At 43.3% G+C, this 27,094-nt stretch overlaps 1 protein-coding gene across 1 annotated transcript in view; it reads right to left on the bottom strand.

Moving 5' to 3' along the window:
• PLPPR4 (phospholipid phosphatase related 4) overlaps positions 1 to 5,904 on the bottom strand; it is a 47,188-nt gene extending 41,284 nt beyond the window's left edge. Inside the window, exon 1 of the mRNA XM_084636301.1 lies at positions 5,731 to 5,904. Coding sequence (XP_084492427.1) covers positions 5,731 to 5,808 — 78 coding nt within the window. The 5' untranslated portion in view covers positions 5,809 to 5,904. The remainder of the gene's footprint in view (positions 1 to 5,730) is intronic.
• Between the last annotated feature and the right edge of the window lie 21,190 nt (positions 5,905 to 27,094).

Genomic DNA, 27,094 nt, shown 5'->3' on the forward strand with positions numbered 1-27,094 from the left:
GGCCCTGTAGCTCTAATAAATTAAGTTAGATAGGGCCTGATCTGATCTTACATCATTTTTATATAGAATGTAACTTGGTTGAGTTTTGTTCAGTTACTATTGATTGACACTGCTATATATCAGATCAGAATCAGGCCCACAATTTTTTTTTAGATTGAAACTATCAATAGAAATGCAGCCTCGCTTGCTAAGTTACTATATAATCATATTTGATCCAGTGTTATAAATCCTTATAATCATAAGTATTGGTTACTAACATGAGTAGTCTTGTTGGCATCATGGTAATAAACACTGTGCCTAGTAGTAAGCATCTGCAGGATTGGAATTATTGTCCTCCTCTTCTCTCTATCACTTCCTCATCCTCTCCCTTAATTGTAGTCTCTGACTGTTTTTTGTCTCATTTTAGGGCTCAATTCTGCAAACAGATATTACTGGACATAATTGTGCTTATTCCTCTGAGTAGTACTTGACTTCAGGATAGTAAGTACTGCTCCCCATAGTGCGAGTTTGCAGGCTCAAGCCCTTTGAAGGCAGAAAATCTGTTTGTTTTAATTTTGCTCTATAAAGTTCCATGCATGTTTAGGTTACATCAGTGACCATAAGGCATCTTTTCCTTCCCTGTTTATGTATTATGTATTACATTATGCTTATGTATTAATCTACCCTTCTATATTGTGTGATTTTGGTTTTCCATTTTCTCCTTTTCCCTGGATAATTTTCTGGGCCCTTCCCTTTCCTCTGGTGTTCGGGGAAATAATGCCTGTCTACAGTTTCCCATTATTTTGCTGACATTATTAGTGATAGATCTGCCTTCTTCCTGTGGCCCTGATCCTCCAGCATTTTCTGATTGGCATTTCATTATTTAATTGCACCGGTGAGAAAGAAGCTCCTCATGTCTTTCTCAAAATACAAAATGAAACTAATTGTTGCTTAGCCACAAGGAGCAATGGATTGGGATTTGCAACTAAGAACGGGCCAGGGGAGGGCAAGCCTGACCTGAGAGTAGGGCAGAATGGAATGGGAAGGAAATATACAGAAAGGTGAGATGTACAGAGGGGAGAAATTGCATTTTTCATCATTTTTCATTATTCACCTACTGAATTAAACCCTTTAAAACATTTTTGTTATTAAATAAATTTTGAAAATCCCAAATTGTGTACATTTAAGAGGTGGCTGGTTTACTTAAATCTTGTCTCCTATATTCATGTTTACACTTATTTGGATGATGATGTTGCCTATGGTATGCAAAAAGCATCCACATTGTGTACTAATGCCAGTTAACCTCACAGGGCCTGCCTGTCTTGTCCCTTACATTAGTAGCTCTATTGACTTCAATAGAGCTATTCCTGATTTAAACACATATATATGAGAGGTGAGCCAGTTTCACATTCTTCTTTAACTAATCACAATTCAAAAATGTTTAAGTCATTTTCCTCCTTCTGCTAATGCCACCGCAGGGGCTATCAGGTGGCTGTTTCATTAATCTCAGTATTATCGTGTACTATAAAGTTCCAAAAAGAAAAGGAGTACTTGTGGCACCTTAGAGACTAACAAATTTATCTGAGCATAAGCTTTCGTGAGCTACAGCTCACTTCATCTGATGCTGTAGCTCACGAAAGCTTACGCTCGAATAAATTTGTTACTCTCTAAGGTGCCACAAGTACTCCTTTTCTTCTTGCGAATACAGACTAACACGGCTGCTACTCTGAAACCTATAAAGTTCCAGGAGCACATTCTCAGGGATCAGATTAGAGTTGGATATATGTGGGTAAATCATAAATATATGTCTTACCACTAGAAACTGAACAGAAGAAGAGTTGGGGGGGAGGCAACCACAACAATTTTCTAATTTGAATACTGGATACTCTGGACTCAGTCCACTTTTTCGCAGGTATCAATTAAGTCTACTGAATTTACTCTCGATTTACACAAGTGTAACTGAAAGCAGAATTTGGCCTTCTGTCTCAACAAATATACCTGCAGGTGAAAAGTAGAGAAATAGAAGAGTAGGACAATAGCCTCAACCCTAAACCTTTAGGGGAACTGGAGTTGGGCCCCAGTTGCAAAGTTTGAGTCTCTGGATTTGGATCCAAATTTCCGTAAATGTTGTATCTGTTCAGATCTGGAGCTTTGGTTTTGAACAATACACAGACCGGGGCCAACCATAACATTCAAATCTAGATGTGAACATCCTCAGTGCTGCCAGGTGCTAGACATGGGCAAGGTGGAAGGGTCCTCACAGCTTGTCCTGGAATCCTAAGGTTTTCAGTTTTAGTTCCCCTCTCTACTTGTAAGGGTCTGTATCCTGACAACTTTCCTTACAACAGATGAGGACTGAAGCCCACTTCATCTGGTATACAGAAAGCCAATTTCTGCATAACAACATGGATATGCTAAAAACCTCTCCACTCTGCCTCTGCAACAGCAATAATATAGCATGGGAGATTCCCTTGCTTTTCTAGTTTCTATTAAACTCATTCCCCAAGCTGGGCATATTCCTGCAGCCCACCACTGATGAGGCTGGTGCACAGAAATACATACAAAATCTATTTGCTTTATCCTTTACAAACAAGCAGTGTGGGGTCTCCTCTCTTCTCTATAAACATATGTAACTCCCACTGACACTAATGGAATGTGCATAAGAAGGGGGCAGAGTCCTGCTTAGGCCCAATGGAGGTGAATCAATAGAAAATGGAATTTAATAATGAAGAGTTTAAAAACAACTACAACAAAGAAATCCTAATTATTAAGGACATGTGACATTTTGCAGTAATGCAGTTTGTCACCTGACAGCATTTCCCAAAGTGTCTGTGCACAGTGGGTGAAATTTTCTAATCCTACATAAAGCCCAAGCACAATGGTCATACTTAAAAACTTGTCTGTTGTCTTAGATAACCATCAGCAGTAGCAGTTTTCTCTAGGTCAGTGGACAGACTATTATTTGTATTATAGTAGTGCCTATACTAGAGGCTCCAACTGAGATCAGAGCCCCATTGTGCTAGGTGCTGTACATACACAAAATGAAAAACATGCCTTGCCCAGAGAATTGCAGCCTAAATAGAAAAGAGAGACAAAGGCTCCTCTTCACAGCTGAGGAGCTGAGATTCAAGGAGATTAAGTGACTTACCCAAGGTCTTACAAAGAGTGTGCAGTAGAGCTGAGAACTGGCCCCTTATCTCCTGAGTTCCAGTCCAGTGACTTAGTCATAAGAGCTGCAGTCGCTTTAGTGTGGTTTGCAGTACTCACTATACAAAGTACAGGGAGTTTCTAAGGAATACTGCAAATAGATTCCAAGGCCAGAAGACAGGTTTCAGAGTAACAGCCCTGTTAGTTTGTATTCGCAAAAAGAACAGGGGTACTTGTGGCGCCTTAGAGACTAACCAATTTATTTGAGCATAAGCTTTCGTGAGCTACAGCTCGCTTCGCATCTGATGAAGCGAGCTGTAGCTCACGAAAGCTTATGCTCAAATAAATTGGTTAGTCTCTAAGGTGCCACAAGACCAGAAGAGACCATTGTGAATATCTACTCTGACCTCTTGTATAATAACACAGGCCAATGAACTTCCACAAAATAATTCCTAGAGCAGATCTTTTAGAAAAACATCCAATCCTGATTTAAAAATTGCCAGTGATGAATAATTGGTAAATTGTTCTAATCGTTAATTACTTTCACCATTAAAAATGTACACCTTATTTTCACTATAAATTTGTGTCTAGCTTCAACTTCCAGCCATTGGATTGTGTTATACCTTCATCTGCTAGTTTGAAGAGCCCGTTGTCAAATGCGTATTCCCCATGTTGGTATTTATAGACTGTGATCAAGTCACCTCTTTAGCCTTCTCTTTGTTAAGCTAAATTGACTGAGCTCCTTGAGTCTATACTAAATTCTGAGGTAATGTTATCCCAGGCAAAACTGATTTTAAGTGTGACCACTGTTCTTGGGCTATGTGCTACTGTTCGAAAAAATCATCCCACCACAGTGTGGGATCAGACCATAGAGTTGTAGTGCAACCCCTCAAATCCCCAAGTGGCTGCTGCTCCCCTTGTGTGCATGTGTGAGGGGGCCCTTGGTTACTAGATCTGCATCAGTATAGAAGTGGTCCCTTCCCTTGTCTGCCCCCTAAGCCCTTCTCAGTGATGGGATGGCCTCCGATAGTATAGAGCCCTCTGCTCCAGTATGAGGAGGATACAGAGGCCCCCACCTAGCTGGCTTCTCTACCCATGACCTCTTTCCTCTGACAAGAATACTACAGGAATTATGTGGCCCAGAAGGAGCCTTCCATCAGTGGGTACATTTCACCAAGTGGGCCTAATCCACAATAATAAGACACGTCTGTTACTTTAAAATCTAACATTCTCTGAAAAGTATCCCATCCAATATTATTTTTAATATGATTCATCTCCCTTGTTCCAGGCAACTAGTAGGGAATTTATGGGGAAGAGAGACAGCTTCCCACCACTTACAAGCCCCTCTCATACTGTGGCCTCCTATCTCCCAGTATATTTAAGCAAGATTTTTAATATTGCCGTTCTTGTTTGCTCTTTTACTTACTGTCAAAAGAGGCTAAAATCCTCTAAGCAATACACCAGTTCTGAAGCAGTGAGAGCCTGTGGAAGTGTAAAAAGAAAAGGAGTACTTGTGGCACCTTAGAGACTAACAAATGTATTTGAGCCTCTAAGGTGCCACAAATACTCCTTTTCTTTTTGCGAATACAGACAAACACGGCTTCTACTCTGAAACCTGTGGAAGTGTAACTTCACCTGGCACCAACAGAGCAGCCATGACATGTTTCAATCTTTCAGAACAAAATCTACTGAGAAACTCTTTCACTTTTTCAAGATACAAAACGTGCATCGTTACCTAGCTATCTCTGACAATCCAGGCAGGTTACTACGGACTGATTAAAAACACAATGCTGATTATCTAACAACTTTAAACCATATTCATTTTTTTAACATTCCTTCTACAACATGACTTTCCTTTCATGGAGATAATACATGCAATATCTGTTTGCATATAAACCCCTCTCTGAAACATGTCTTCCTGTTGAGATGATCCTATGTCTGTGACATGGTTTCATTTCGCTGCCAGTCCATTTGCAAAATGACTCTCTCGGAAATAATTCCCATAAAAGCAGCCTGTATCCTGCAAGGAAGATTTTAATCTCAAACCAGCTCTTCAGAATACTGATGGCTGTCTGGTACTGATTTTATTATGCAAAGCATCACCTACATATTTTACATGAAACGGTTCTGAAACATTATCGACATGAACTCTCTCTTTTTCGAGATGTAAAGAACATCCCTCCCCCCACCCCACCGTGGATTACAGCTCAGATTTAGACCCAGTTTCAGAACCAGACGTGAACTCCATGCAAATATATTACAAGCAAAGCTTAATGTTACCCTAACTGAAATCCACAGCCAGGTACGAGTCAGACCCAGAACCCAGACACATGCTGACATAACACACACTGACAGAGGAATGAGACACACTGCCATACTCTCACACACGCATAATACGCCGATGGAACATTCTCTCGCTCAGCTTGTACAGCTCTCCCCAGTGCTATTCTCTACATCTTCACCTAGGCAGTGAGGAAGGCACTAACCAGAGCAGACCCCAGTGAAAGACGCATGCTGTCAGGGACCAAAGTTGTTCCTAAAATGCCTCTAACGAGCTGCATTATGCTAAAGCTGAAGGGACACGCGCTCAGGTGCTTCACTCACCTCCACAAAATAAAAGCAGGGCAATAGAGTGACGCTGTCCTTGGTCACTTTGCCTTTTTGCCTCTCCTTCGCAGACATGCTGGCTAAGGGGCTGAGCTGGGCTCCTCTTGTAGGGATGGGGATGAGTGCTTCGAAGCAGGCTTCCTCTCCTCCCGCTCCGGTGCCTTGTGTGGATGTCACATGCCCCAGAGGCCCCTCTGGAGAGCTCAGCGTGACGCTTCCCCCTTCGCAGCAATCCCTTGTGCCACACGCAGGCAGCCCAAAGCCTGTTCTCTGCGAGAGATCTCCTTCCTCCCCCAAAGCCGCCGCAATGGCTTCCACCCCCAGCGCAGAGCCCTGGCTTTCTCTGCCCGAGGAGGATTCGCTGCACTTACAATCCTGAAGCTTCGTACAATATTCATGGGCTTGACGTCAAGAAACCTACTCCAGGGAAAACGAAGGGGCCCCATTAGCCTACAGGAGGAGGGGAGCGTGCTCCAGCCACCTTAACCCTTTCCCTCCTGGATGGATTGGTTTTGAGTATTCAGGAAGGGCGGGGAAATCCGGTGGGCAGCAGAGCTTGGAGACGGGATCATGGGGAAGATGGGCAGGAAGGCTGTAAAGTGGTAGGAGATAGTTGCAGCAGTTGAGGGGCAAGTAGGCCCTGAGATTCCTGCGGAGCACAAGGGGAAGCTATGTAGGAAGCTCTGAAGAGGGAATGGCCAAGTGCAGTAGGTGACCGTGGCTCCACCGTCCCACAAGTGGGACATCAGGGGTAGCAATGATTCCCCACTTCCTCCATGGCAGGGACAAAAGTAGCTGCAGCAGGCCCCTCCTCACATACAGGGTGTGGTGGCCTGGTGGGGAAGGCAGGAGTGATGTGAAGGTGAGTCCAGTGGTTCTTCCTCCCGCTGCCCCCTCAGCATAGGGGAAACAGGAGGCTGGAGTGGTGGGTAACCAGCAGGTGGCAGATATGTACATCATTGGCTGGGGGGTCTGTGTGCTGGTTGGGCAGGCGGGATCTGCCCAGGGGTGAAGGAGAGAGCTGAGAAGGACCTGCAGAGCTAGTTGGCTTTTCAAGAGTAAGATCCAAAGTTGCAGCGCTCCAGAAGCATTACAGTGGGGGAATTTTCAAGTGGCTGGGGTCACTTTGACAAGGTAACTAGTTTGGTGGATAGGAGGAATGCGATGGACATAATATACCTGGACTTTAGCAAATTTTTTGACACAGTCGCACATTCTGTAACTAAACTGAAGAAATGCAGGCTCAGTAGACTACCATTAAATGGATGTATACTTGATTAAATAACGCTGGACCCAGAACCCTTGTGGAACCCCACTCGAGACCTTCTTCCAGGCTGACTTCATTCATTAATAGTTACTCTTTGTTTGCGGTTGTTTAATATCTTTATTAATTACCTGGATGTAGGAATAGAGGGCATACTGATCAAATTTGCAGATGACACAAAGCGGGGGCGGGGGGGTTGCAAACACTTTGGAGGATAGAACTAAAATTCAAATGGATCTTGATAAATTGGAGAACTGGGCGATAGACAACAAAATGAAATTAAACAAAGACAAATATAAGGTGCTACACTTAGGAAAGAAAAACCAAATACACAAATACAGAACGGGGGAAACTGGCTTGGCAGCAGCACTGCTGAGAAGGATCTGGGAGTTGTGGTGGATCACAACCTCAACATGAGTCAACAGTGCGATGCTGTTACAAAAAAAGCAAATGCAATTTAACAGAAGCATAGAATGCAAGTCACGGGAGGTGATAGTACCGCTCTACTCGGCACTGATTAGGCATCAGCTGTAGTTCGGTGTCCAATTTTGGTCACCAATGTATAAAAAGGATGTATAGAACCTGAAAAGGATCTACAGGTGGGCGATGAAGATGATCAAAGGGATGGGATGCAAGCCATATGGGCAAAGACTGAAGGAACTGGGTATGTTTAGTTTGGAAAAGATGAGGTTAAGGGCGGGACATGATAGCAGTCTTCAAATACTTGAAAGCCTGCCAAAAAAAAGGTGCAGAAAAATTGTTCTCTCTTGCCACAGAGGGCAGGCCAAGAGGCAATGGGTTCAAACTACAGCATAGCAGCCTTAGATTAAATCTCAGGAAAAACTTCCTAAGTGAAAGAACAGTGGGACAATGGAACAAACTGCCTCAGGAGGTTGTGGAATCTCCTTCACAGGAGGTTTTCAAAAAGAGGCTGGATGGCCATCTGTCTTGGATGGCTTCGACCAGGGGTGGGCAAACTTTTTGGCCCAAGGGCCACATCGGGGAATAAAAAGTGTATGGCGGGCCATGAATACTCACAAAATTGGGGTTGGGGGGCAGAAGGAGGTGCAGGCTCTGGGGTGGGGCTGGGAATGAGAGCTTTGGGGTGCAGGAGGGTGCTCCGGGCTGGGATTGAGGGGTTTGGAGAGCGGGAGTGGGATCAGGGCTGGGGTGTTATGCTTAAACAAAACACACGAGATCTTTTTATAGGGGAAAAGACAACACGCCGCATTTATTGAGAATACAGCAATTAGCATATGCTTTTCAGTCACACACACACACCATGCACACAGTCCTGCCAGTCAATGTTTATCGTTACCAGTCCAGAGTCTGGATCAATCTAGTGGCCAGCCAGATTGGATGCAGAGAGGAGCCGGGCTCTGTCGGTTGCAATCCGATGCTCCTGGAGTTGCTGGCAAAATGAACCCAAAGCCCCATGGCAAAGCACCCTGTTCTTATAGTCCTTTTTCTCCGTTGAAGTCTATGGATTTTGCTGTGTCAGTTTATGACTGGTTACTCCTCAGTGGGTGTTATCTTTTGATGGCCCAAAACACCTCCAGGAGCATCATCCTGTCTGGTTTCAATTTAATCAATTATCTTGTGTTTTAAGGGTGCCAGCCTTCACCTCAGGTCGTCAGTCTGCCCCTCCTCAACCATGGATGCAGCTTGATGGTTGTCTGGCATCTTTAAGTCTCTTCAGTCTCTTCACGCCTCCTCCGTTGGTCATCTGGCTTTAACAATGGCCTTCACACCTTATCTTTTCCTGAAGCATGCATTCCTCATTTACACAAACAGTTCTTTACAGAGACCTCCAAAAGGTAAGAAATAGCCGTGTTTTATATTGAACAAGAAAGGCATCGTAAATTAGGCCTTACTAAGGGCATGGCTACCCTCGAAACTTCCTGCGGCAGCGCTTTGAAGCGTGAGTGTGGTCACGCACCGGCACTGGGAGAGAGCTCTCCCAGCGCTCCTGGTACTCCACCTCCACGAGGGGATTACCATAGAGTGCTGGGAGCAGAGCTCCCGGCGCTGGGGCACTGTTTGCACTGACGCTTTACAGCGCTGTAACTTGCGGCGCTCAGGGGGGTGTTTTTTCAATCCCTTGAGCGAGAAAGTTGCAGCGCTGTAAAATGCCAGTGTCGCCAGAGCCTAAATCTTGCAACTGTCTTTTCCTACGCTGGGGCCTAGGCCTTCGAAAGTCCTCTACTCTAATTAACACAGACACAGACGAAATCCTGCCTGTCACTTGCAAGGCATGAATAAAAAGAAAATGGCTAATACTAGTATCCACTATCCTATTCATTTATTCTAGTACCTTAATTCCTCCTATAAAACATACACTGTATATAGCCAAAACATAACCAATTATATAGCACAGTACCCATGGTACAGCAGGGGTTGGGGGTTGGGGCATGAGGAGCGGCTCAGGGGGCGCTTACCTCAAGCAGCTCCCGAAGGCAGTGGCATGTCCCTTCTCCAGCTCCTATGGGAAGGCCAGGCCAGGTGGCTCTGCGCGCTGCCCCGTCCGCAGGCACTGCCCTTGCAGCTCCCACTGGGGCACGTAGGAGCTGGAACGGGGCCATGCCGTGGCTTCTGGGAGCCGCGTGGTGAGGCCCCAACCCTGCACCCTGGCTGGAGGGGTCCGAGCTGCTGGTGCAGCCCCCGACCCAGCGTCCTGGCTGGAGCGCCGGAGCAGGGCCTAGCTGCGAGGTGTGGCCCCGACCCAGTGCCCTGGCCAGAGTGGGGCCATCCGCTGATGCAGCCCCCGACCCAGCGCCCCGGCCAGAGCGCTGGAGTGGGGCTGAATCACTGGTGCGGTCCCTGACCCACCGCCCCAGCCAGAGCACCGGAGCGGAGCCGAACCATGTGGATGACTGGGTCATCTGGTCTAACCTTGACCTAACCCCTGCCAAGATGCAGGATTTGTTGTGTCTAAGCCAGGGGTGGGCAAACTACGGTCCGCAGGCCGGATATGGCCTGCGAGCCATTTGTGGTCCATTCTAACCCTATGGTTCTATGGTTCTAAGTTCACTTCGTGCCAGCTATATCAGCACAAAGCAGACTCCATACACAAGGAAATTGGGGCCATTGACCTCATTGGAGTTACTCCTGATTTACCCCAGTAAGAAGGAGAAGAATCAGGAATAGAATATTTCAAAGTAAAAGCCACAAGGACCACTGATTAAAGTCATCAAGGGAGTTCTGAAAGGCAGGGCCTCGTACCAATTTGATGGTTTCATGGTACCAGTGTGATGGTTTGCAGTAGTTTGCCAATTCAATCACCAAATCTCACTTTTTAAAACCCCTTTTAAAGAGTTTTTCAACTGCAGCAGCTTTAATATGTACTGTTGGAACATGTGAATCATTGTGGCTGCTGGCACCAGACTTGCTCTCCAATAAATCTTTATTTAAGGATTGAAGATGACCTTGTCCCTAGTTCAGTGAGTGGGTAATGTAAAGAGCTGTCAAACGACTAACAAATTAATCACAATTAATTGCACAATTAAAAAAATTAATCATGATTAATTGAGTGATTAATCGCACTGTTAAACAATAATAGAATACCATTTATTTAAATATTTTTCGGATTTTTGTACATTTTCAAATACATTGATTGCAATTACAACATGGAATGCAAAATGTACAGTGCTCACTTTATAGTTATTTTTATTACAAATATTTGCAATATAAAAAACAACAGAAAGAGTATTTTTCAATTCACATAATACAAGTACTGTAGTGCAATCTCTTTATCATGAAAGTTGAACTTACAAATGTAGAATTATGTATAAAAAATAACTGCATTCAAAAATAAAACAATATCAAACTTTAGCGCCTACAAGTCCATTGAGTCCTATTTCTTGTTCAACCAATTGCTCAGTCAAACAACTTTGTTTACATTTGAAGGAAATAATGCTGCTTACTTCTTGTTCATAATGTCACCTGAAAGTAAGAACCGGCATTCACATGGCACTGTTGTAGCCAGCGTCACAAGATATTTACATGCCAGCTTCGCTACGGATGCATATGTCTCTTCATGCTTCAACCACCATTCCAGAGGACATGCGTCCAGACTGATAATAGGTTCTTTTGATAACAATCCAGAGCAATGTGGACTGACACATGTTCGTTTTCATAATCTGAGTCAGATGCCATCAACAGAAGGTTGATTTTCTTTTTTGGTGGTTTGGGTTCTGTAGTTTCTGCATCGGAGTGTTGCTCTTTTAAGATTTCTGAAAACATGCTCCACATCTCGTCCCTCTCAGATTTTGGAAGGCACTTCAGATTCTTAAACCTTGGGTCAAGTGCTGTACCTATCTTTAGAAATCTCACATTGGTACCTTCTTTGTGTTTTGTCAAATCTGCAGCGAAAGTGTTCTTAAATGAACAAGATGTGCTGAGTCATCATCTGAGACTACTATAACATGAAATATATGGCAGAATGTGGGTAAAACAGAACAGGAGACATACTATTCTCTCCAAAGGAGTTCAGTCCCAAATTTAATTGACACATTATTTTTTTTAACGAGAGTCATCAGCATGGAAGCATGTCCTCTGGAATGATGGCTGAAGCATGAAGGGACAAACGAATGTTTAGCATATCTGGCATGTAAACACCTTGCAATGCTGGCTACAAAAGTGCCATGCGAATGCCTGTTCTCACTTTCTGTTGATATTGTAAATAAGAAGTGGGCAGCATTATCTCCCATAAATGTAAACAAACTTGTTTGTCTTAGCAATTGGCTGAACAAGAAGTAGGACTTGTAGACTCTAAAGTTTTACATTGTTTTGTTTTTGAGTGCAGTAATAGAAAAATCTACATTTCTAAGTTGCATTTTCATGATAGATTGCACTACAGTACTTGTCTGAGGTGAACTGAAAAATACTATTTCTTTGGTTTATCATTTTTACAGTGCAAATATTTGTAATCAAAAATAATAATATAAAGTGAGCAGTGTACACTTTGTAATCTGTGTTGTAATTGAAATCAATATATTTGAAAATGTAGAAAAAAATCCAAAAATATTTAATAAATTTCAATTAGTATTCTATTGTTTAACAGTGCGATTAAAACTGCGATTAATCGGGATTAATTTTTTTAATTGGGATTAATTTTTTGAGTTAATCATGTAAATTAAATGCAATTAATTGACAGCCCTAGTAATTTGCATGCCTGTTCGCTTTCTTGCCTATTTCTTAGGCTACCTCTTTAGGGCTTCCTTTCTAGAGCAGAACAGCAATTCCATGTTACCTCTTGTAGGCACAGAAAGTGTCATTAAAATTTGAGAGGGCAGATATTTGAATTACTCATCACCATTGGTTCTGTGATAGGTGCATGCCTTCCCAAAGCCAATGCTTATTGGAATATATTACCTATAAAATGGCCATATTTATCCAAGCCATGTCTGGAGGGAGGCCCTGCAACTCTGTTCAGTCTCCTGGTGGCCTACTGAGTCCTGGCTGATTGGCTGAGGAAGCTAGCTGGCCGGTTCTTAAGCCCAGGAGCAGCAGCAGTAGCTCACTGGCTGCTCAATGGATTTGGCTGTGGATTTGGCTCTGTCTTCCTGTGCTTGCCTCACTCCAAGCCCTGCTTCTGCTCTGCGCCTGCCTTGACCCTGCTCTGTAACTGGCCTCATTCCAATCTTGTTCCAGACTTGCTCCTGCCTCTGAAACCAGCCCTGCTCCTGCCTTCTCTGACTCCAGGTAATCCAGTTCTGACCCTCAGCTCTGATTCCCGGCTCTGACTTTGTCTCAACCCTTGGCTCTGGAATTTGGACTCTGATTGCAGTTCTGATGCTGAGCCCTGGTTTCTGGTGATGACTCTGTCCTAACCCTTGGCTTTGGCATTCAGACTCTGACTCTGGTTCTGATGTCCTGGTCTGGCCACTGGTCCTGACTGCCTACAACCTACTCTCTTAGCAGATTGGAGTGACCAAATGAACCATAATTGATGTATTTAATAAACTACTGTCTGTACCCTATATGTGTTTAATGAGGTTTAATCTCTGATAGGTTAGAATCTTCCAATTCTATGCTGATTGAGGGGAAGGGGATATAAGTGCTGAGATGGATACTAATATGGAAGCATATGATATGATATTTGCTTGGCTGCCTGAGTGATCCCGCCTTTTTGGATGGAAAATGGGCACTGTTGAGTCTGACTGTCCCTGCTGGATGGAGGAAAGGGCATTGCACACCATAGCGTGTGTCTGTTTCCCACCTTGAAAATGTGAAGAGATCCTCAATTGATCTAGTGCACCAGGACAAGAGAGTAGGAATTTAGGCTATTTTTGGAGGTGGAGATGCTAGCAGTAGTGGGCCAAATGTCTTAAAGCATCCCACGTGTCAGCGAGGTCTTTTAGAGATGACAACTGGCTAGCTTGGTGGATACACTCTGTAGGACTTGGGGAGAACCAGAAGCACTCAGGCAGTGGTTACGAGATGGATGTGCTAGGAGGAATCACTTTTAAACATCAAAAGAAGCTAGCTCACAAAGCATCCTTAGTGAGATACCCATCACTTAGAAGAGAAGATGACCTCTGGCATGGCCATACTTATTTTGACCAATTTGGGATGGTTACACACAGCAAAATATTTCAAGAGTGGCAACGTGCTGTACATGAGGTCACCCTAGCTAGTGAGAGCAGCAGTTTTTACTATACAGAGCTAGAATGAAAGTTTGTGAAATAAAAAGACAGAAATCAATCTCAATATTTAGCAGCAAAACTTTGGACTCTAGACAGCAAATGTGTACTGCATGCACTGAGAAATCTGAAAGCTACGCCTGAAGGCCTGGTGAGAGACCATGGAGAGAAGAGACACACATCCCTTGTGTTCGGGGGAATCTTTCTATAAAGCATAACAGTATCCTGGAACTGGGTATGTTAGTCACGTAATCTATTCCTGAGAACCCACTCTTTTTCAGTTTGACTTGCCATTAAGGGCTCAATCCTGCCTTCAGTTACAACCAAGTGGAGTTACACCACCGTAACTGAGTGCATAATTGAGCCCTTAAACTCTCTATGCAACAATGACGCACACTCGCTGAAGGATCTTGTGCAATTTCTGCCAATATCTCGAAAAGAGCTGAGTTACCATGAGCAATTGTTTCCATGGCGAAGCGTGTTATTCTGGGACAATGTTTATTGGTCAAACCTGGCAGCCTTTCTCAAGCTAACTCCCATTGATATTAATGAGAGCCTTACCTGAGTAAGGACTGCAGAAAATACGTAGCATAGCACAAGTTCTTATTTTGTAATGCCATTAAAATGCCTGTGCCTGCTATATTGTGCCTGTGAACCTAGCTCTGTGAAAGGAGTAGGTGATGGAAGGGACACCCCACACAAGATCTGAAAAGGTTAAGGTGGCTAGATAGGCCAATTAACTCCTCAGGCTGCACCTGGAGAAGGAGCCAGGGAGCAAGGATTGAGGAGATGAGGCTCAGCTGTACAGGAACAGGAGGGGCCTGTATAGAGCCCAAGAACAGAGCAGGAGGGGTGCAGGGAAGTAGTTTTCTGTCATTCCCTGGGTGTGGGTGTTTAGGACTATAAAGGGTAGGCCCAGTCATTCCCTGGGATGTGAGGAGTTTGGTCTGGTAAAATGAGATTCTGTGTGGCGGAAGGAACCAGAAAGGTAGGCATCGCTCAGGGGAAAAGCGGTAAGGAATAAGGTAGTGCAAAACTTGGCTGCTGGTTATAGGGCCCCTGAGCTGGAACAGGGGTAGGCCTGGGTTCCCCTATTGGCTGGGCAGTGAATGGGAAGACTGCCTGAGCAGTCAAGATACATTTTGGTAGCCTGGAAAGGGGAAACACAGATAGTGACCTGGCCAGGGGGCTAAGTCATGAAGAGGAAGCAAGCAGCATTAGAGAGCCTCAGATCTGGAAGGAGCTAATCCTCAGAGTGGCCAGGAGGAGGAGCCCATAGTGGTGATTGGGGCCCCGTGATAGGGTGGCATATAGCTGCACCATCCCAGAGTGGAAAGGAAGTGTGACTCAGGTAGTCATAGTTTATTTCCCCCAGAAATAAGGGAGGAGCAGGGAAGAATCTGCTCCTGGCCCTGGCTCCTAACTAGTAGCAGTTTACTGCCTCTTCATATGAGTTTGGCTACACTAGCAGTGCATTATGGGATGTGGAGGTAAGGCTCAATCCAGCCCTTTCTCTTTCTGACCACTCTCTTCTCACCTGCATGGATGGGGAACAGAGGGTGTGCATATGTGGCATTCCCCAGCACACATGAAGTGGATGTGCAGAGAGGCTACATGGTAAAGTGTATTGCTTTCCCTTTATGCTGCTGGGCAACCATGGAGTACCAGTCTACAATCTGACTCTAAATGAAACTTTTCAGAGTTGTTACAGGCTGGCAATGTTTCCATGAAACATCCCACCTAGTTAGCAGATGCTGATCCTGCTGGGACACTGAAGCAGGTGACTCTTGATCTCAACTGGGAGGCAGGAGTGGCCCTCTGGGATGAGGGCTGGGCAGTTCTTGAGGGGGAACTCTGGAAGCAGTAAAGCTGCTTGGAGAAGCTGTGAGCTGATCTTTGTTCTTTATTAAGCTAAACCCTGGGAAAGGGAGTGGAGTGTGGCCTGTACAAGCATGAGTACTGTTTGTGGAGAGACACTGACTCACAAGCAGTCAGGCATTTTACTTAAATCCACATATGTTTGAGAAACTCTAGCTAAAGGTTGAGATCATGAACCAGTTAGTAGTTAATGGAGAAAATCCCTGATAGAGCAGCGTTTACTGAGAGTGGACTTCCCTATCAGTACTGCCAACCCCAGGTGTGGAAAAATCATGAGTAAGGCTCCAAAAACATGAAATGGGATTAAAAATCACAAGACCTCTTAAAAAGTAACAAATGTGGGCTTCATTCTTGGTTTCTGGCCCATTAGGGCTCATGCAGGCCAGGTTTCCAAGCTTTTCTCACCAACGGTGAGGGTTGGAAATGTTGTTGGTTTTTTTTGTTTTTGTTTTTTTTTTATAAACTGAATGTCTCACATAGCTGAGTGATTCCAGGAGTTGCAGCTTTAACAAGTATGTCAAATATGGAGTCAAATGATAAAATCCTATGAGCTGACAAAAGCATAGTGACCAATCTCCAAAAATAATTCTCCTGGCTCTTGACAGCCAGGACACCATTGTCAAGACCTCATGATGTCACATACAGAATGCTGCAGGGAGCACTGTCTGACCTTGCCAAATTATAATTGCCTCCTACGCGGATGCACTCAGAGCTCCATGTCACTATTCTAGAACACCAGTGGAAGGCAGCAGTAAAATTCAGTCCTGTGAGGGGATGTATAGACCCTACCTGGCAGCAGACACTAAATGGGTAATGAAGAGAGCAGTTACTCCACCCCACCCACAGATGGGGCTGAATGGCTGGTTAACAACAGCTGTGATTAAAAAGCTGCAACCCAGACAGAGCAGGAGCCACCCTAGAGAAAAGCTTTACAGGATCTGATGGGGGGAGGGGGAAGCCACTGTAATCTTCAGGGTGCAATCAAGACAAGTGAGGGGCTGTGTCACTCCTGCCCTGCAAACTTACAATACCTTGCTGCAGTAGCTCAACCTGGGCCGCTCACAAATAGTCTGCCAGCCTTCAAGTCACATCTCTGAGTGTGAGTGTGTGTGTGTGTAATTGCAGCCTGCCCCCAACACATGGATTGCACTCTGGCTTTTACCACCCTTGGTTACTTCTGCAGGGTGATCCCAACACAATCCCAGTCTCAGATTTCCCCCCACAAACAAGTTCTGTACTGTCCAGCCCTCTTCTGGACAGTCCAAAGATATTAGAGCCATTGTCCCTTTGAGGGAATAATAAACAAGAAGTTGCCACCTTAAATGGAGTTACCCAGACAATAATTTATAACACTGGATTGGATCAAACAATTTCATTAATAAAAGAAGATGGGATTTTAAGTACATACAAATAATGAAGCATAAAAGTCAGAAATGGTTACAAGAAAAATAACACTTCCTAACTTAAACTATACTTGAATCAAGGTAAAGTCCTTACCACATTCTTCAACATAATTACTGACCAAAATGTTCAGGCCTCCCGCAAAGGCCAATGGCTGTTTTTTTTGGTCATCTTTGGTGTAAAGAGAGAAATGGACAGGGAGTGAGAGACCTTGGGGCGTTTGCCCCTCGCTTTTATAGTTAAGCTCCCACTCATAAAGTTCTATTCAGCTGAGCAGAAAGAATCTGGTAGGAAAGATGAATCATGCTGTTTTCTTTCACCTGTGTGTGTGGATATGAAGATTTTCTTTGTCTCTTTTTCCATCTTGCTGTTTGGTGACCACTGCTGTAAACAGTCAACCAGTAGATCACGATCCCACAAATGTAAACAAACTGTCTGGCGGCCTGCCAGCAGATTATCCTGACAGGCCACAGGTTGCCCACCACTGGCACAGACTATCATCAGCAAACATCAGACTGCTGCGCTGGGCATCACAAAATGCGGAAGAGATGGCCAGCCCTCTGTGGAGATAGAGGCGGTTAGGGACTATTTAGAAAAGCTGGACGTGCACAAGTCCATGGGGCCGGACGAGTTGCATCCGAGAGTGCTGAAGGAATTGGCAGCTGTGATTGCAGAGCCACTGGCCATTATCTTTGAAAACTCGTGGCGAACCGGGGAAGTCCCGGATGACTGGAAAAAGGCTAATGTGGTGCCAATCTTTAAAAAAGGGAAGAAGGAAGATCCTGGGAACTACAGGCCAGTCAGCCTCACCTCAGTCCCTGGAAAAATCATGGAGCAGGTCCTCAAAGAATCAATCCTGAAGCACTTGCATGAGAGGAAAGTGATCAGGAACAGCCAGCATGGATTCACCAAGGGAAGGTCATGCCTGACTAATCTAATCGCCTTTTATGATTACTGGTTCTGTGGATGAAGGGAAAGCAGTGGATGTATTGTTTCTTGACTTTAGCAAAGCTTTTGACACAGTCTCCCATAGTATTCTTGTCAGCAAGTTAAGGAAGTATGGGCTGGATGAATGCACTATAAGGTGGGTAGAAAGCTGGCTAAATTGTCGGGCTCAACGGGTAGTGATCAATGGCTCCATGTCTAGTTGGCAGCCGGTATCAAGTGGAGTGCCCCAAGGGTCGGTCCTGGGTCCGGTTTTATTCAATATCTTCATAAATGATCTGGAGGATGGTGTGGATTGCACTCTCAGCAAATTTGCGGATGATACTAAACTGGGAGGAGTGGTAGATACGCTGGAGGGGAGGGATAGGATACAGAAGGACCTAGACCAATTGGAAGATTGGGCCAAAAGGAATCTGATGAGGTTCAATAAGGATAAGTGCAGGGTCCTGCACTTAGGACGGAAGAACCCAATGCACAGCTACAGACTAGGGACCGAATGGCTAGGCAGCAGTTCTGCGGAAAAGGACCTAGGGGTGACAGTGGACGAGAAGCTGGATATGAGTCAGCAGTGTGCCCTTGTTGCCAAGAAGGCCAATGGCATTTTGGGATGTATAAGTAGGGGCATAGCGAGCAGATCGAGGGACGTGATCGTTCCCCTCTATTCGACATTGGTGAGGCCTCATCTGGAGTACTGTGTCCAGTTTTGGGCCCCACACTTCAAGAAGGATGTGGATAAATTGGAGAGAGTCCAGCGAAGGGCAACAAAAATGATTAGGGGACTGGAACACATGAGTTATGAGGAGAGGCTGAGGGAGCTGGGATTGTTTAGCCTGCAGAAGAGAAGAATGAGGGGGAATTTGATAGCTGCTTTCAACTACCTGAAAGGGGGTTCCAAAGAGGATGGCTCTAGACTGTTCTCAATGGTAGCAGATGACAGAACGAGGAGTAATGGTCTCAAGTTGCAGTGGGGGAGGTTTAGATTGGATATTAGGAAAAACTTTTTCACTAAGAGGGTGGTGAAACACTGGAATGCGTTACCTAGGGAGGTGGTAGAATCTCCTTCCTTAGAGGTTTTTAAGGTCAGGCTTGACAAAGCCCTGGCTGGGATGATTTAACTGGGAATTGGTCCTGCTTTGAGCAGGGGGTTGGACTAGATGACCTTCTGGGGTCCCTTCCAACCCTGATATTCTATGATTCTATGATCATGCATGTGTTTCCTTCTGTATGTTCCTTATAAATGCTTATATACATACATCAGAGGGGTAGCTGTGTTAGTCTGTATCCACAAAAACAATGGGGAGTCTGGTGGCACCTTAAAGCCTAAGATTTATTTGGGCATAAGCTTTCGTGGGTAAAAAACCCACTTCTTCAGATGCATGGAGTCCATGCAGGGTTTTTTACCCATGAAAGCTTATGCCCAAATAAATCTTTAGGCTTTAAGGTGCCACCGGACTCCCCATTGTTTTTGTATATGCATACACACGGTATAGCTGCTTGTAGAAGATCTGCATTAATGAGAACTGCTTTTCTGCCATGTTTCAAACAGCTTGTGATTACAAAGTATCAGGGAAATATGCTCAACTCTAACAAAAGAACTTAATTATGTTGATGAAAAAACTAAAAATGCCATGAAATAAATTAGGGAACAGAAAACAAAAGTCCTTGATCTGGAGGATGTGGCATCTCTCTGACTAGTCTGTAGCAAGTAATAAAGAAGGGTGACTCCCATTGACTTCAATAGAAAAAGTAAGGCTAGGGCTGTTGTGTTTTTAAAACTCTCATGCTGAGTCTTTAAATGTCATCCAGGGCCAAATCCTGGCCCCAGGCTATTTAGTCAAAGTAAACTAGCTTTGTGAAAGGGGCCTATGCAGATGCTGGAGGGAAACTACTTTCCCTCCCAGTCTTAAGGCAAATTGAGAGCACTGACGCAGCCCCTGCATGGCTATGGCAAACATGGTTTGAAATGAGTTTCCATTTTAGTTCATCGGTACCTGCGAGGCTGTACCATATGATCCACTAGCAAAGGTGGGTCCTTTTATTACCTCTTTATCTAGGTGCACAATTCCTCCTGAGACAAAACATTGCCCTCTCTCCCTGAATGTAGCCAGTTGTATTACTTTAGAGGGAGCAAAATGTGTGACACTTAAGGGGGTGAGGGGAAGGTTGGCAACCCCTGTGCACTATGAAGCTGTGCTCTGCATGGCATGCTCAGAGATTTTGGGTAGTGTCATGACGGCCCAGTTCCAGAGGATCCATCATGACTGTGCATATCCACTAGTCAAATCCTTCAAGAGGGGTGGATTGTAGCAGCCAGTGGCTCAACCCTGAGGGTTTAGTACCAGCTATAGAGTGGTGGCTGCTGCTTCATAGCCTGGGGAAGGATTCTTCCCACTGGCAGCCCTCTGGCCACCCCAGAACTCCCCTGCTCAAAAGCCACTTGCTTGGGCTGCATGCAGGGTCCATGATTAGCCCTTTAGCGTCAATATGTGGTTTTGTTTGGTGTGGGTTTTTTTCTTTTTGTACTAAGCATAGAATAGATGACCTGATTAAAACAATAATCCTCACATGAAGCTTGAAGGGCACATGAAGGGAGACCAACATATGGGAGACGGGGTTCCCTGTGTAGAATTGACAGCTGTTCTGTTTTTGTGTTTTTTTTTTTTTTTTTTTTTGCTCTGTTTTGCTTATGTCAGAATTATGGTACAACTTTTTTTCTCAGTCCTTCATAAAGTAATTTGGTGTGTGGAATTTGCTCTGTGTGTAGAATTCACATATTACTCCCACAGAAGTGACTCTGTCCGCTATGGGTGGTATGGCGATTTTCTTATTTCCCAGTCTCTCTCACGTATGAGAGATTTGAGTTCATAAGACATGGACCTAGAAATATTTAAGATACTCCTTCAAAAGGTTGTCCCCTCTGTGGTGCAACTGTTTTGATACATTACTTTCTATGGGGGTGAAATGGTGGCTCCCAGAGCAATCCTCTCTGCAGACATCTTGCCAAAATTTTGCTGCATGTTACCAGGCAAAAAAAATCTGGTTAATATCAGCAGGGAAAAATACTTGCAGGATAAGTGAAAACTATTTTTGAATGACATGAAGGCCAAGCAATCACTTAATAATTAACATTTACAATAGCTTTCAGTGATTGTAAGTTCCCCCCTTTAGTTTCTCATATAGGACAAAATTCTCCTCTTTGATTCACACTGTTAGCAGTGTGAAACTCTCTTGAATACTCTGAAACCTCTCTTGAATAGCTGGCATGTGACACCAGTGGTTGTTCCACAATGGAACAAGTTCAGTATAGGCAATAGACGTCTGCAGTGCAGACTGGATAGGTAAATTCTGTCTTAAAGTTGCAATTACATAAAGTAATTGTTTCTTTTCTACAATATCTAACAATCTCCTGTCACAAAGCTGTCATTTCTTCATAGTTGCTATATATAGATCACTGGTTTTGAAAGTCATAGAAGCACACAGTGTGATCCTAAGAGCACCTCAGTGCCTGCCAGCAGAAGGCCTACTAGGCTGTAACTCATACCAAGCCTGACACTCACTATCCCTAATGCACAGTTGTTGTGATAAGTCTCCAAAAAGTATCTTATAAGCTATCAATGTGTAAATGGTGACGTGATGGTCAGGAATATCACTGAGTGATGTTGTAAGGGATATATGGGACTCGTGTGTCTTGAATGATTAATAGCTAATGATTCCTTCTGGTTCTCAAAAATGATATCCCACCTCTCTTTATCCCAAAATAGGACCCACCTATGAAGACAATAAAAAAAAGGTTCATCAAGTGAGACCCTTTTGTCTAAGAACGCACAGATCAGATAAGATTGGGCATTTCTTCTCCCCAGCTGTAGAAACTAAAATAGCTAAAGGCGGGTGGTGATAATCACCTCGGCAAGAATCTGGAAATATGTTCTTAAAATGTGTTTTGGAGGCAGTGACTAGATCAAGCCTGCATTCCACAAAGAAATGTGGATTTACCTGTCTGACTAGCTTGATTACAGGAAGAGGAGAAGGAAAGTATATTTACATATAAAGTAAACAAAGCAATTTAAGCTAACAAGCAGCAGCTTAGTGAGCTCATCCTGGGATAGTGTCTCCATCCTCGGGAAGTCATCCTGGCTCTTGAGGCAAAGACAATGGACTGTAGGCAACATAAGGAGAGCAAAAAGACACTCTAGTTATTCATCACTTAGGGGATGAAAGGGGCAGCACCCTCTGAATCTCTTAACAAGAAAGGCTGGAGATGCTGTAAGTGACAGAGCTGTTTAGGCAATGACATAGCTTGCCTGAATTAAGTTTTAGGCAGCGTTTTTTGTTTATTTGTAACCATATCTGTCTCTCTTTCTCTTGCTTAGTTGCACTTTATTAATAAAGAATAGATTTTAACTTCTTTTTAGTTTTACTATAAACCATCACAGGGCCATTTATATTGAAGTGAAGAGGGAACCTCAGTTAACCTAACAGGCTGGTGTGTATGCTGTCTCTTTGGAGGTAGCAAGATAATGATGATTTTTCTAAGTGTCCGGTGAGAGGGACTAGACACTGCAAAGAGATGTCTCTGAGAAACTAGGGTTCACTAATTGTTACCTGCAAGGCAAAGTTAAGACTGGCAGAGTCTCAGAGTGTGCTGGTCCGGTGGACAGACTGGGGTGGCAGGGAGCAGACAGTTTAAGCCCCAACAAAGCTCTGCCATGCTGAGGCAGAGGGGTAACACAGTGGCTTATGGTTCTGAGTGTCCTGAGGAGAGCAGCATACACAGATAATACCTATTTTCATGTTATCTCTTGGATTATAATGTTTGCTCTAGATTCAAGTTCTATACCTTGTTTACATGATCCGTTACTCATTCCAGTAACTTTTTTCTTTATGTGGGGTTTTTGAATACCATCTAAGATGCAGTTCAAAATCAGTTTATGGATAGTAGCATAAAGAGACAAATATAGTTGTGAAATAAGAATTAGATGGTTTCTCTTTAAATCTTATACGCTACACATGGGTAAATCCCTAAACTGCCAGCCTAAACTGTACTTCTTTGTCTACTCTGAAGAACTTACTTCTATGTGTCAAATTTACTGTCTTAATGTCCTATATCCAAACTTCTGGGATATGTCGTTTGTGACTCTTGCTTGTCTGGAGTATATTGCTGAAGTTCAGAATCTAAATTCTGGTCAGACATATTACAGTGATACAATAGTTGTCCCTATTTTCAAGCACTTATAACTTCCCAACAAAAAAATCATACTCTGGGATGAAACTTGGAAGTAGTATTTTTAATTTGCAGACCGGACACCTTCAATATCATTAATGTCTGAGGGACTGAAAAAAGGAGCTGGAGAATTACCTTAATGAATGTAAACATAACAAATATTTTAGTCTCAGCAACAATAAAATTAGACTTTTTATCTATTTGTTATTGAGTTGCAAAAGCTATTGTTTGCTTGAACTATGGGAAGAAATCCGTTTTCATAATGCAAGTGAGGGCTGAAATAAGGAGGGAGCTGTGTGTATTTAAGCAAAGGGGAATCACAGTGTACAATTAGAAATACAAACATGTTTCCTTTAATTTTTTGCAAAACCTGATATTTTGAGTGTATAGCTGCCATATGACGGAGTGCTCAGCTATGCATTCAAAATCACTTTCTGGGTTCTTAAATTTCCTTTATGAAACTGTTGCTGTTTGCATGCACAACTGCACATAGTGGTTGCCTGTAATGAATCCTTTCACAATGTAACTCATAGTGATTAGTTTTTTCCCCAGAACAGCCTCTCTGTGAGAGCATTTTGTTCAGTAAGACTGAAAGGTTACAGATGACTTAATTTTGGTCCCATGTATTTGACTTTCTGATCTATTTATTGGGATCCACAATGGCTTTTTGTTTATCTAAAAGTTCCCCATGTTTGACGTTCAAACAAGGTTTTTTTTTTTTTTTTTTTGGCCATAGCCTAGTGTATCAATTTGCCTCCATGGGAAATTGATCCCCTTCTGATCACTGCTTCTACTGCTTATATATACTGATAAGGCCTAGAGGCTGAGGATTTTGTGCAATTTGGTGGTTACAGTCAGTCCCTATTGAAGTCAATGGGAGTTGAGGCTGCTTAGCACCTGGTACTAAAAGCTTGATTCTGATTAAATAAATGAGAAGTATGTGCTGTATGCTCAATATAGAAACTATACAAAGTGAAAAGAAAAGGAGTACTTGTGGCACCTTAGAGACTAACAAATTTATTTGAGTACTCCTTTTCTTTTTGCGAATACAGACTAACACAGCTGCTACTCTGAATCCTATACAAAGTGAGATTTTTGTGGCTAAGATACTTGTATAACTTGTCAAAGTATAAGGTACTCAAGTAATCTCAAATGTATTTATCAGAACATCCTTAGAATCTCCATTTTACAGATAGGGAACTGAAGTACAGAAAGACTAAGGTCTGACCTACACTACAAAGTTTTGCTAGCACAACTATGTCAGTTAAAGTTGTGTGTTATTTTCTAATGTAGCTAAGCCAGCAAAAGCCTTAGTGGTAGGAGCTTTTGTCGGCATAGTTATGTCACTAAAGAATTTCACACACCCCAACATAACTATATTGACAAATGTAGAGCATAAATTAGTGAGTTACACAAAATCACAATCTCTGGAGCTGGGAATCAAACCTGGTCCCAGGCTACCAGCCTAACCACTGGACCATCCTTCTCTTTACTGCACCAAACACTTGGATATAGAATAATTAAAATGCAAGTAGAATTAAATAGCTTAATATCAAACAGAAAGATGATGATGGCAATAATGAGAAGATATCCATCAAGTAAGAAGGAGTGATTCATCTTGATGCACTTCTTCTTTTCTCCTTAGTAGGGACATCTTCAACACATTCCTGCCTTTGTTACTATTTGAGTTTTATAGAGTCTAAGTACTGAGGATTAGCTAGTTTAGGAAGTGGAAGTGTACATTTGTAACTTAAATAACATGGACCATCTTCTGCTCTGTCAAATCTGTATAACTCTGATATGACCTTCGGCTAAATTCACTCCATCTGTAAACACTCATTGTCAATTGCTTTTTAAAACTGAAATTACTGACAAATAAAAGCTCTATTATGTAAATAAGATATCTTATTTCATATATTTCTGCAAGACATTGGGAATAATGTTGAACATTAAGAGCATATGCAATTTTCAAGATCCGGACTCTAAACCACCTCAACTTAAGCCTGCTTCTCTTACTTTTAGGCAAAGCTCATACTGGAGCTGATTCTTTAGATTAAGTGTTTGGATTCATGTTGTTTTGGTGCTAGAGGTGCCAGGTTCAGTCCCCAATGCTGACTACTCTGCTACAGTTTGTTACACTTACACAGTGCACAGAAAAGTGCAAGGCAGTGGCGTGTGCCTGCAGAAGACGGAGTGAAGGCTGTGTGTGTTAAGAGCAAGCTGTGATACTTCCCCTCAGTGCAGAGGAAGTCCAAGAATGTTGCAGGCATGCTCCAGTGCTCATCAGTATATAGGGGGAAAAAAAGTGGCAGGATGTAGGTGGAAAATAGCCATGTCTGAGGATACAATGAAGGCTCTTAATTACATACCAAGTGGAGTTCCACAGAGATTGGTCCTGGGTCCAGTTCTATTCAATATCTTCATCAATGATTTAGATAATGGCACAGAGAGTACATTTATAAAGTTTGTGGACAATACCAAGCTGGGAGGAGTTGCATATGCTTTGGAGGATTGAATTAAAATTCAAAATGATCTAGACAAACTGGAGAAATGGTCTGAAGTAAATAGGATGAAATTCAATTATGACAAATGCAAAGTACTCTACTCAGGAAGGAACAACCAATTGCACATTTACAAAAGAGTAAATGACTAGGAAAGAGGACTGCGGAAAGAGATCTGGGGGTCACTGACTCATATTTAGCTTGTGCTCCACTGTGTAATACTGTTGCAAAAAAATGAACATCATTTTGGGATGTATTAGCAGGAGTGTTGTAACCAAGATACAAGAAGTAATTCTTCCACCCTACTCAGCACTGATATAGCCTCAATTGGAATATTGTGTCCAGTTCTGAGCACCACATTTCAGGAAAGATGTGAACAAACTGGAGAAAGTCTAGAGGAGAGCAACAAAAATGATTAAAGGTCTAGAAAACATGACCTATGAGGACAGAGTGGGGCGGGGGGGATGGGTTTGTGTACTCTGGAGAAGAGAAGACTGAAGGAGGACATAAGTTTTCAATTACATAAGAAGTTGTCACAAGGAGAAGGGAGAAGAATTATAGTTCTTAACCTCTGAGGATAGGACAAGAAGCAATGGATTTAAATTGCAGCAAGGGAGGAGGCTTTAGCACTGGAACAGATTACCTAGGGAGGTTATGAAATCTGTCATTGTCTAACTCCTAAAAAACCTCCAATTGCTGGTCTAGATACTACTTAGTCCTGCCTTGAGTGCAGGGGACTGAACTAAAGATCTCTTGAGGGTCCCTTCCAGTCCTACAATTTCTATGATTCTGTGTTCTCCTCTTAACCCCCATTTGGGTTGCTGCTGTCCTGAACTTGGTACAGACCAAGTAGGGACAAGGCAAAGGTTGCTCAATGCCACTTCTGTGCCTCCTGGATTCTCGGGGCAGCTGGAGAGATCAGTGTTTCCCAGCATACACTGGAGTAACCCCAGGTGTAACTCAAATTATGTTGTCTGCATCAATACCCCGTGGAGCCATCCAGCAATCCAGAATAGCTGGAGCTCCCCCTATTCATCTACACAGTGGGAATGTGAGGGACTGGAGAGAGACTGTTCTGCTGACCATGTAATCTTCCTACACTAGCAGCTTTCCTCAGTGGGATGATCTATCAGCATTATGGCCCCTTTACACCCACAGAGCTAGTATACAGGGGCTGCAAGCGACAACAGAATAGGGGCCTTAAGCTTTACTCCAGAAACTCACTGTCCTGCTCACCACTTCATCTTGTGCTTTGACATTCAAAATTCCACAATGCAGTGCACATTGAGCTGAGTGGTAAGTTTGTGTGTTTTTTTTGTTGTTGTTGGTTGGTTTGTTTTTTGTCTGAGTACAAGGACTGAAGACCTGTACCCTGTCTAATTTTTTCCAGAAAAAATTAGACCATTAACAATTTAATTTCAGAAACTTAATTCTACACTCATTGCCATGAGAATAATTAAATTGTGTATTAGCATAATAGAAATACCCCCCACAGGGCTAAATATCT

Source organism: Lepidochelys olivacea (genome assembly GCF_965140295.1).
Source record: "Lepidochelys olivacea isolate rLepOli2 genome assembly, chromosome: 8".
Classification (NCBI taxonomy): Eukaryota; Metazoa; Chordata; order Testudines; family Cheloniidae; genus Lepidochelys; species Lepidochelys olivacea.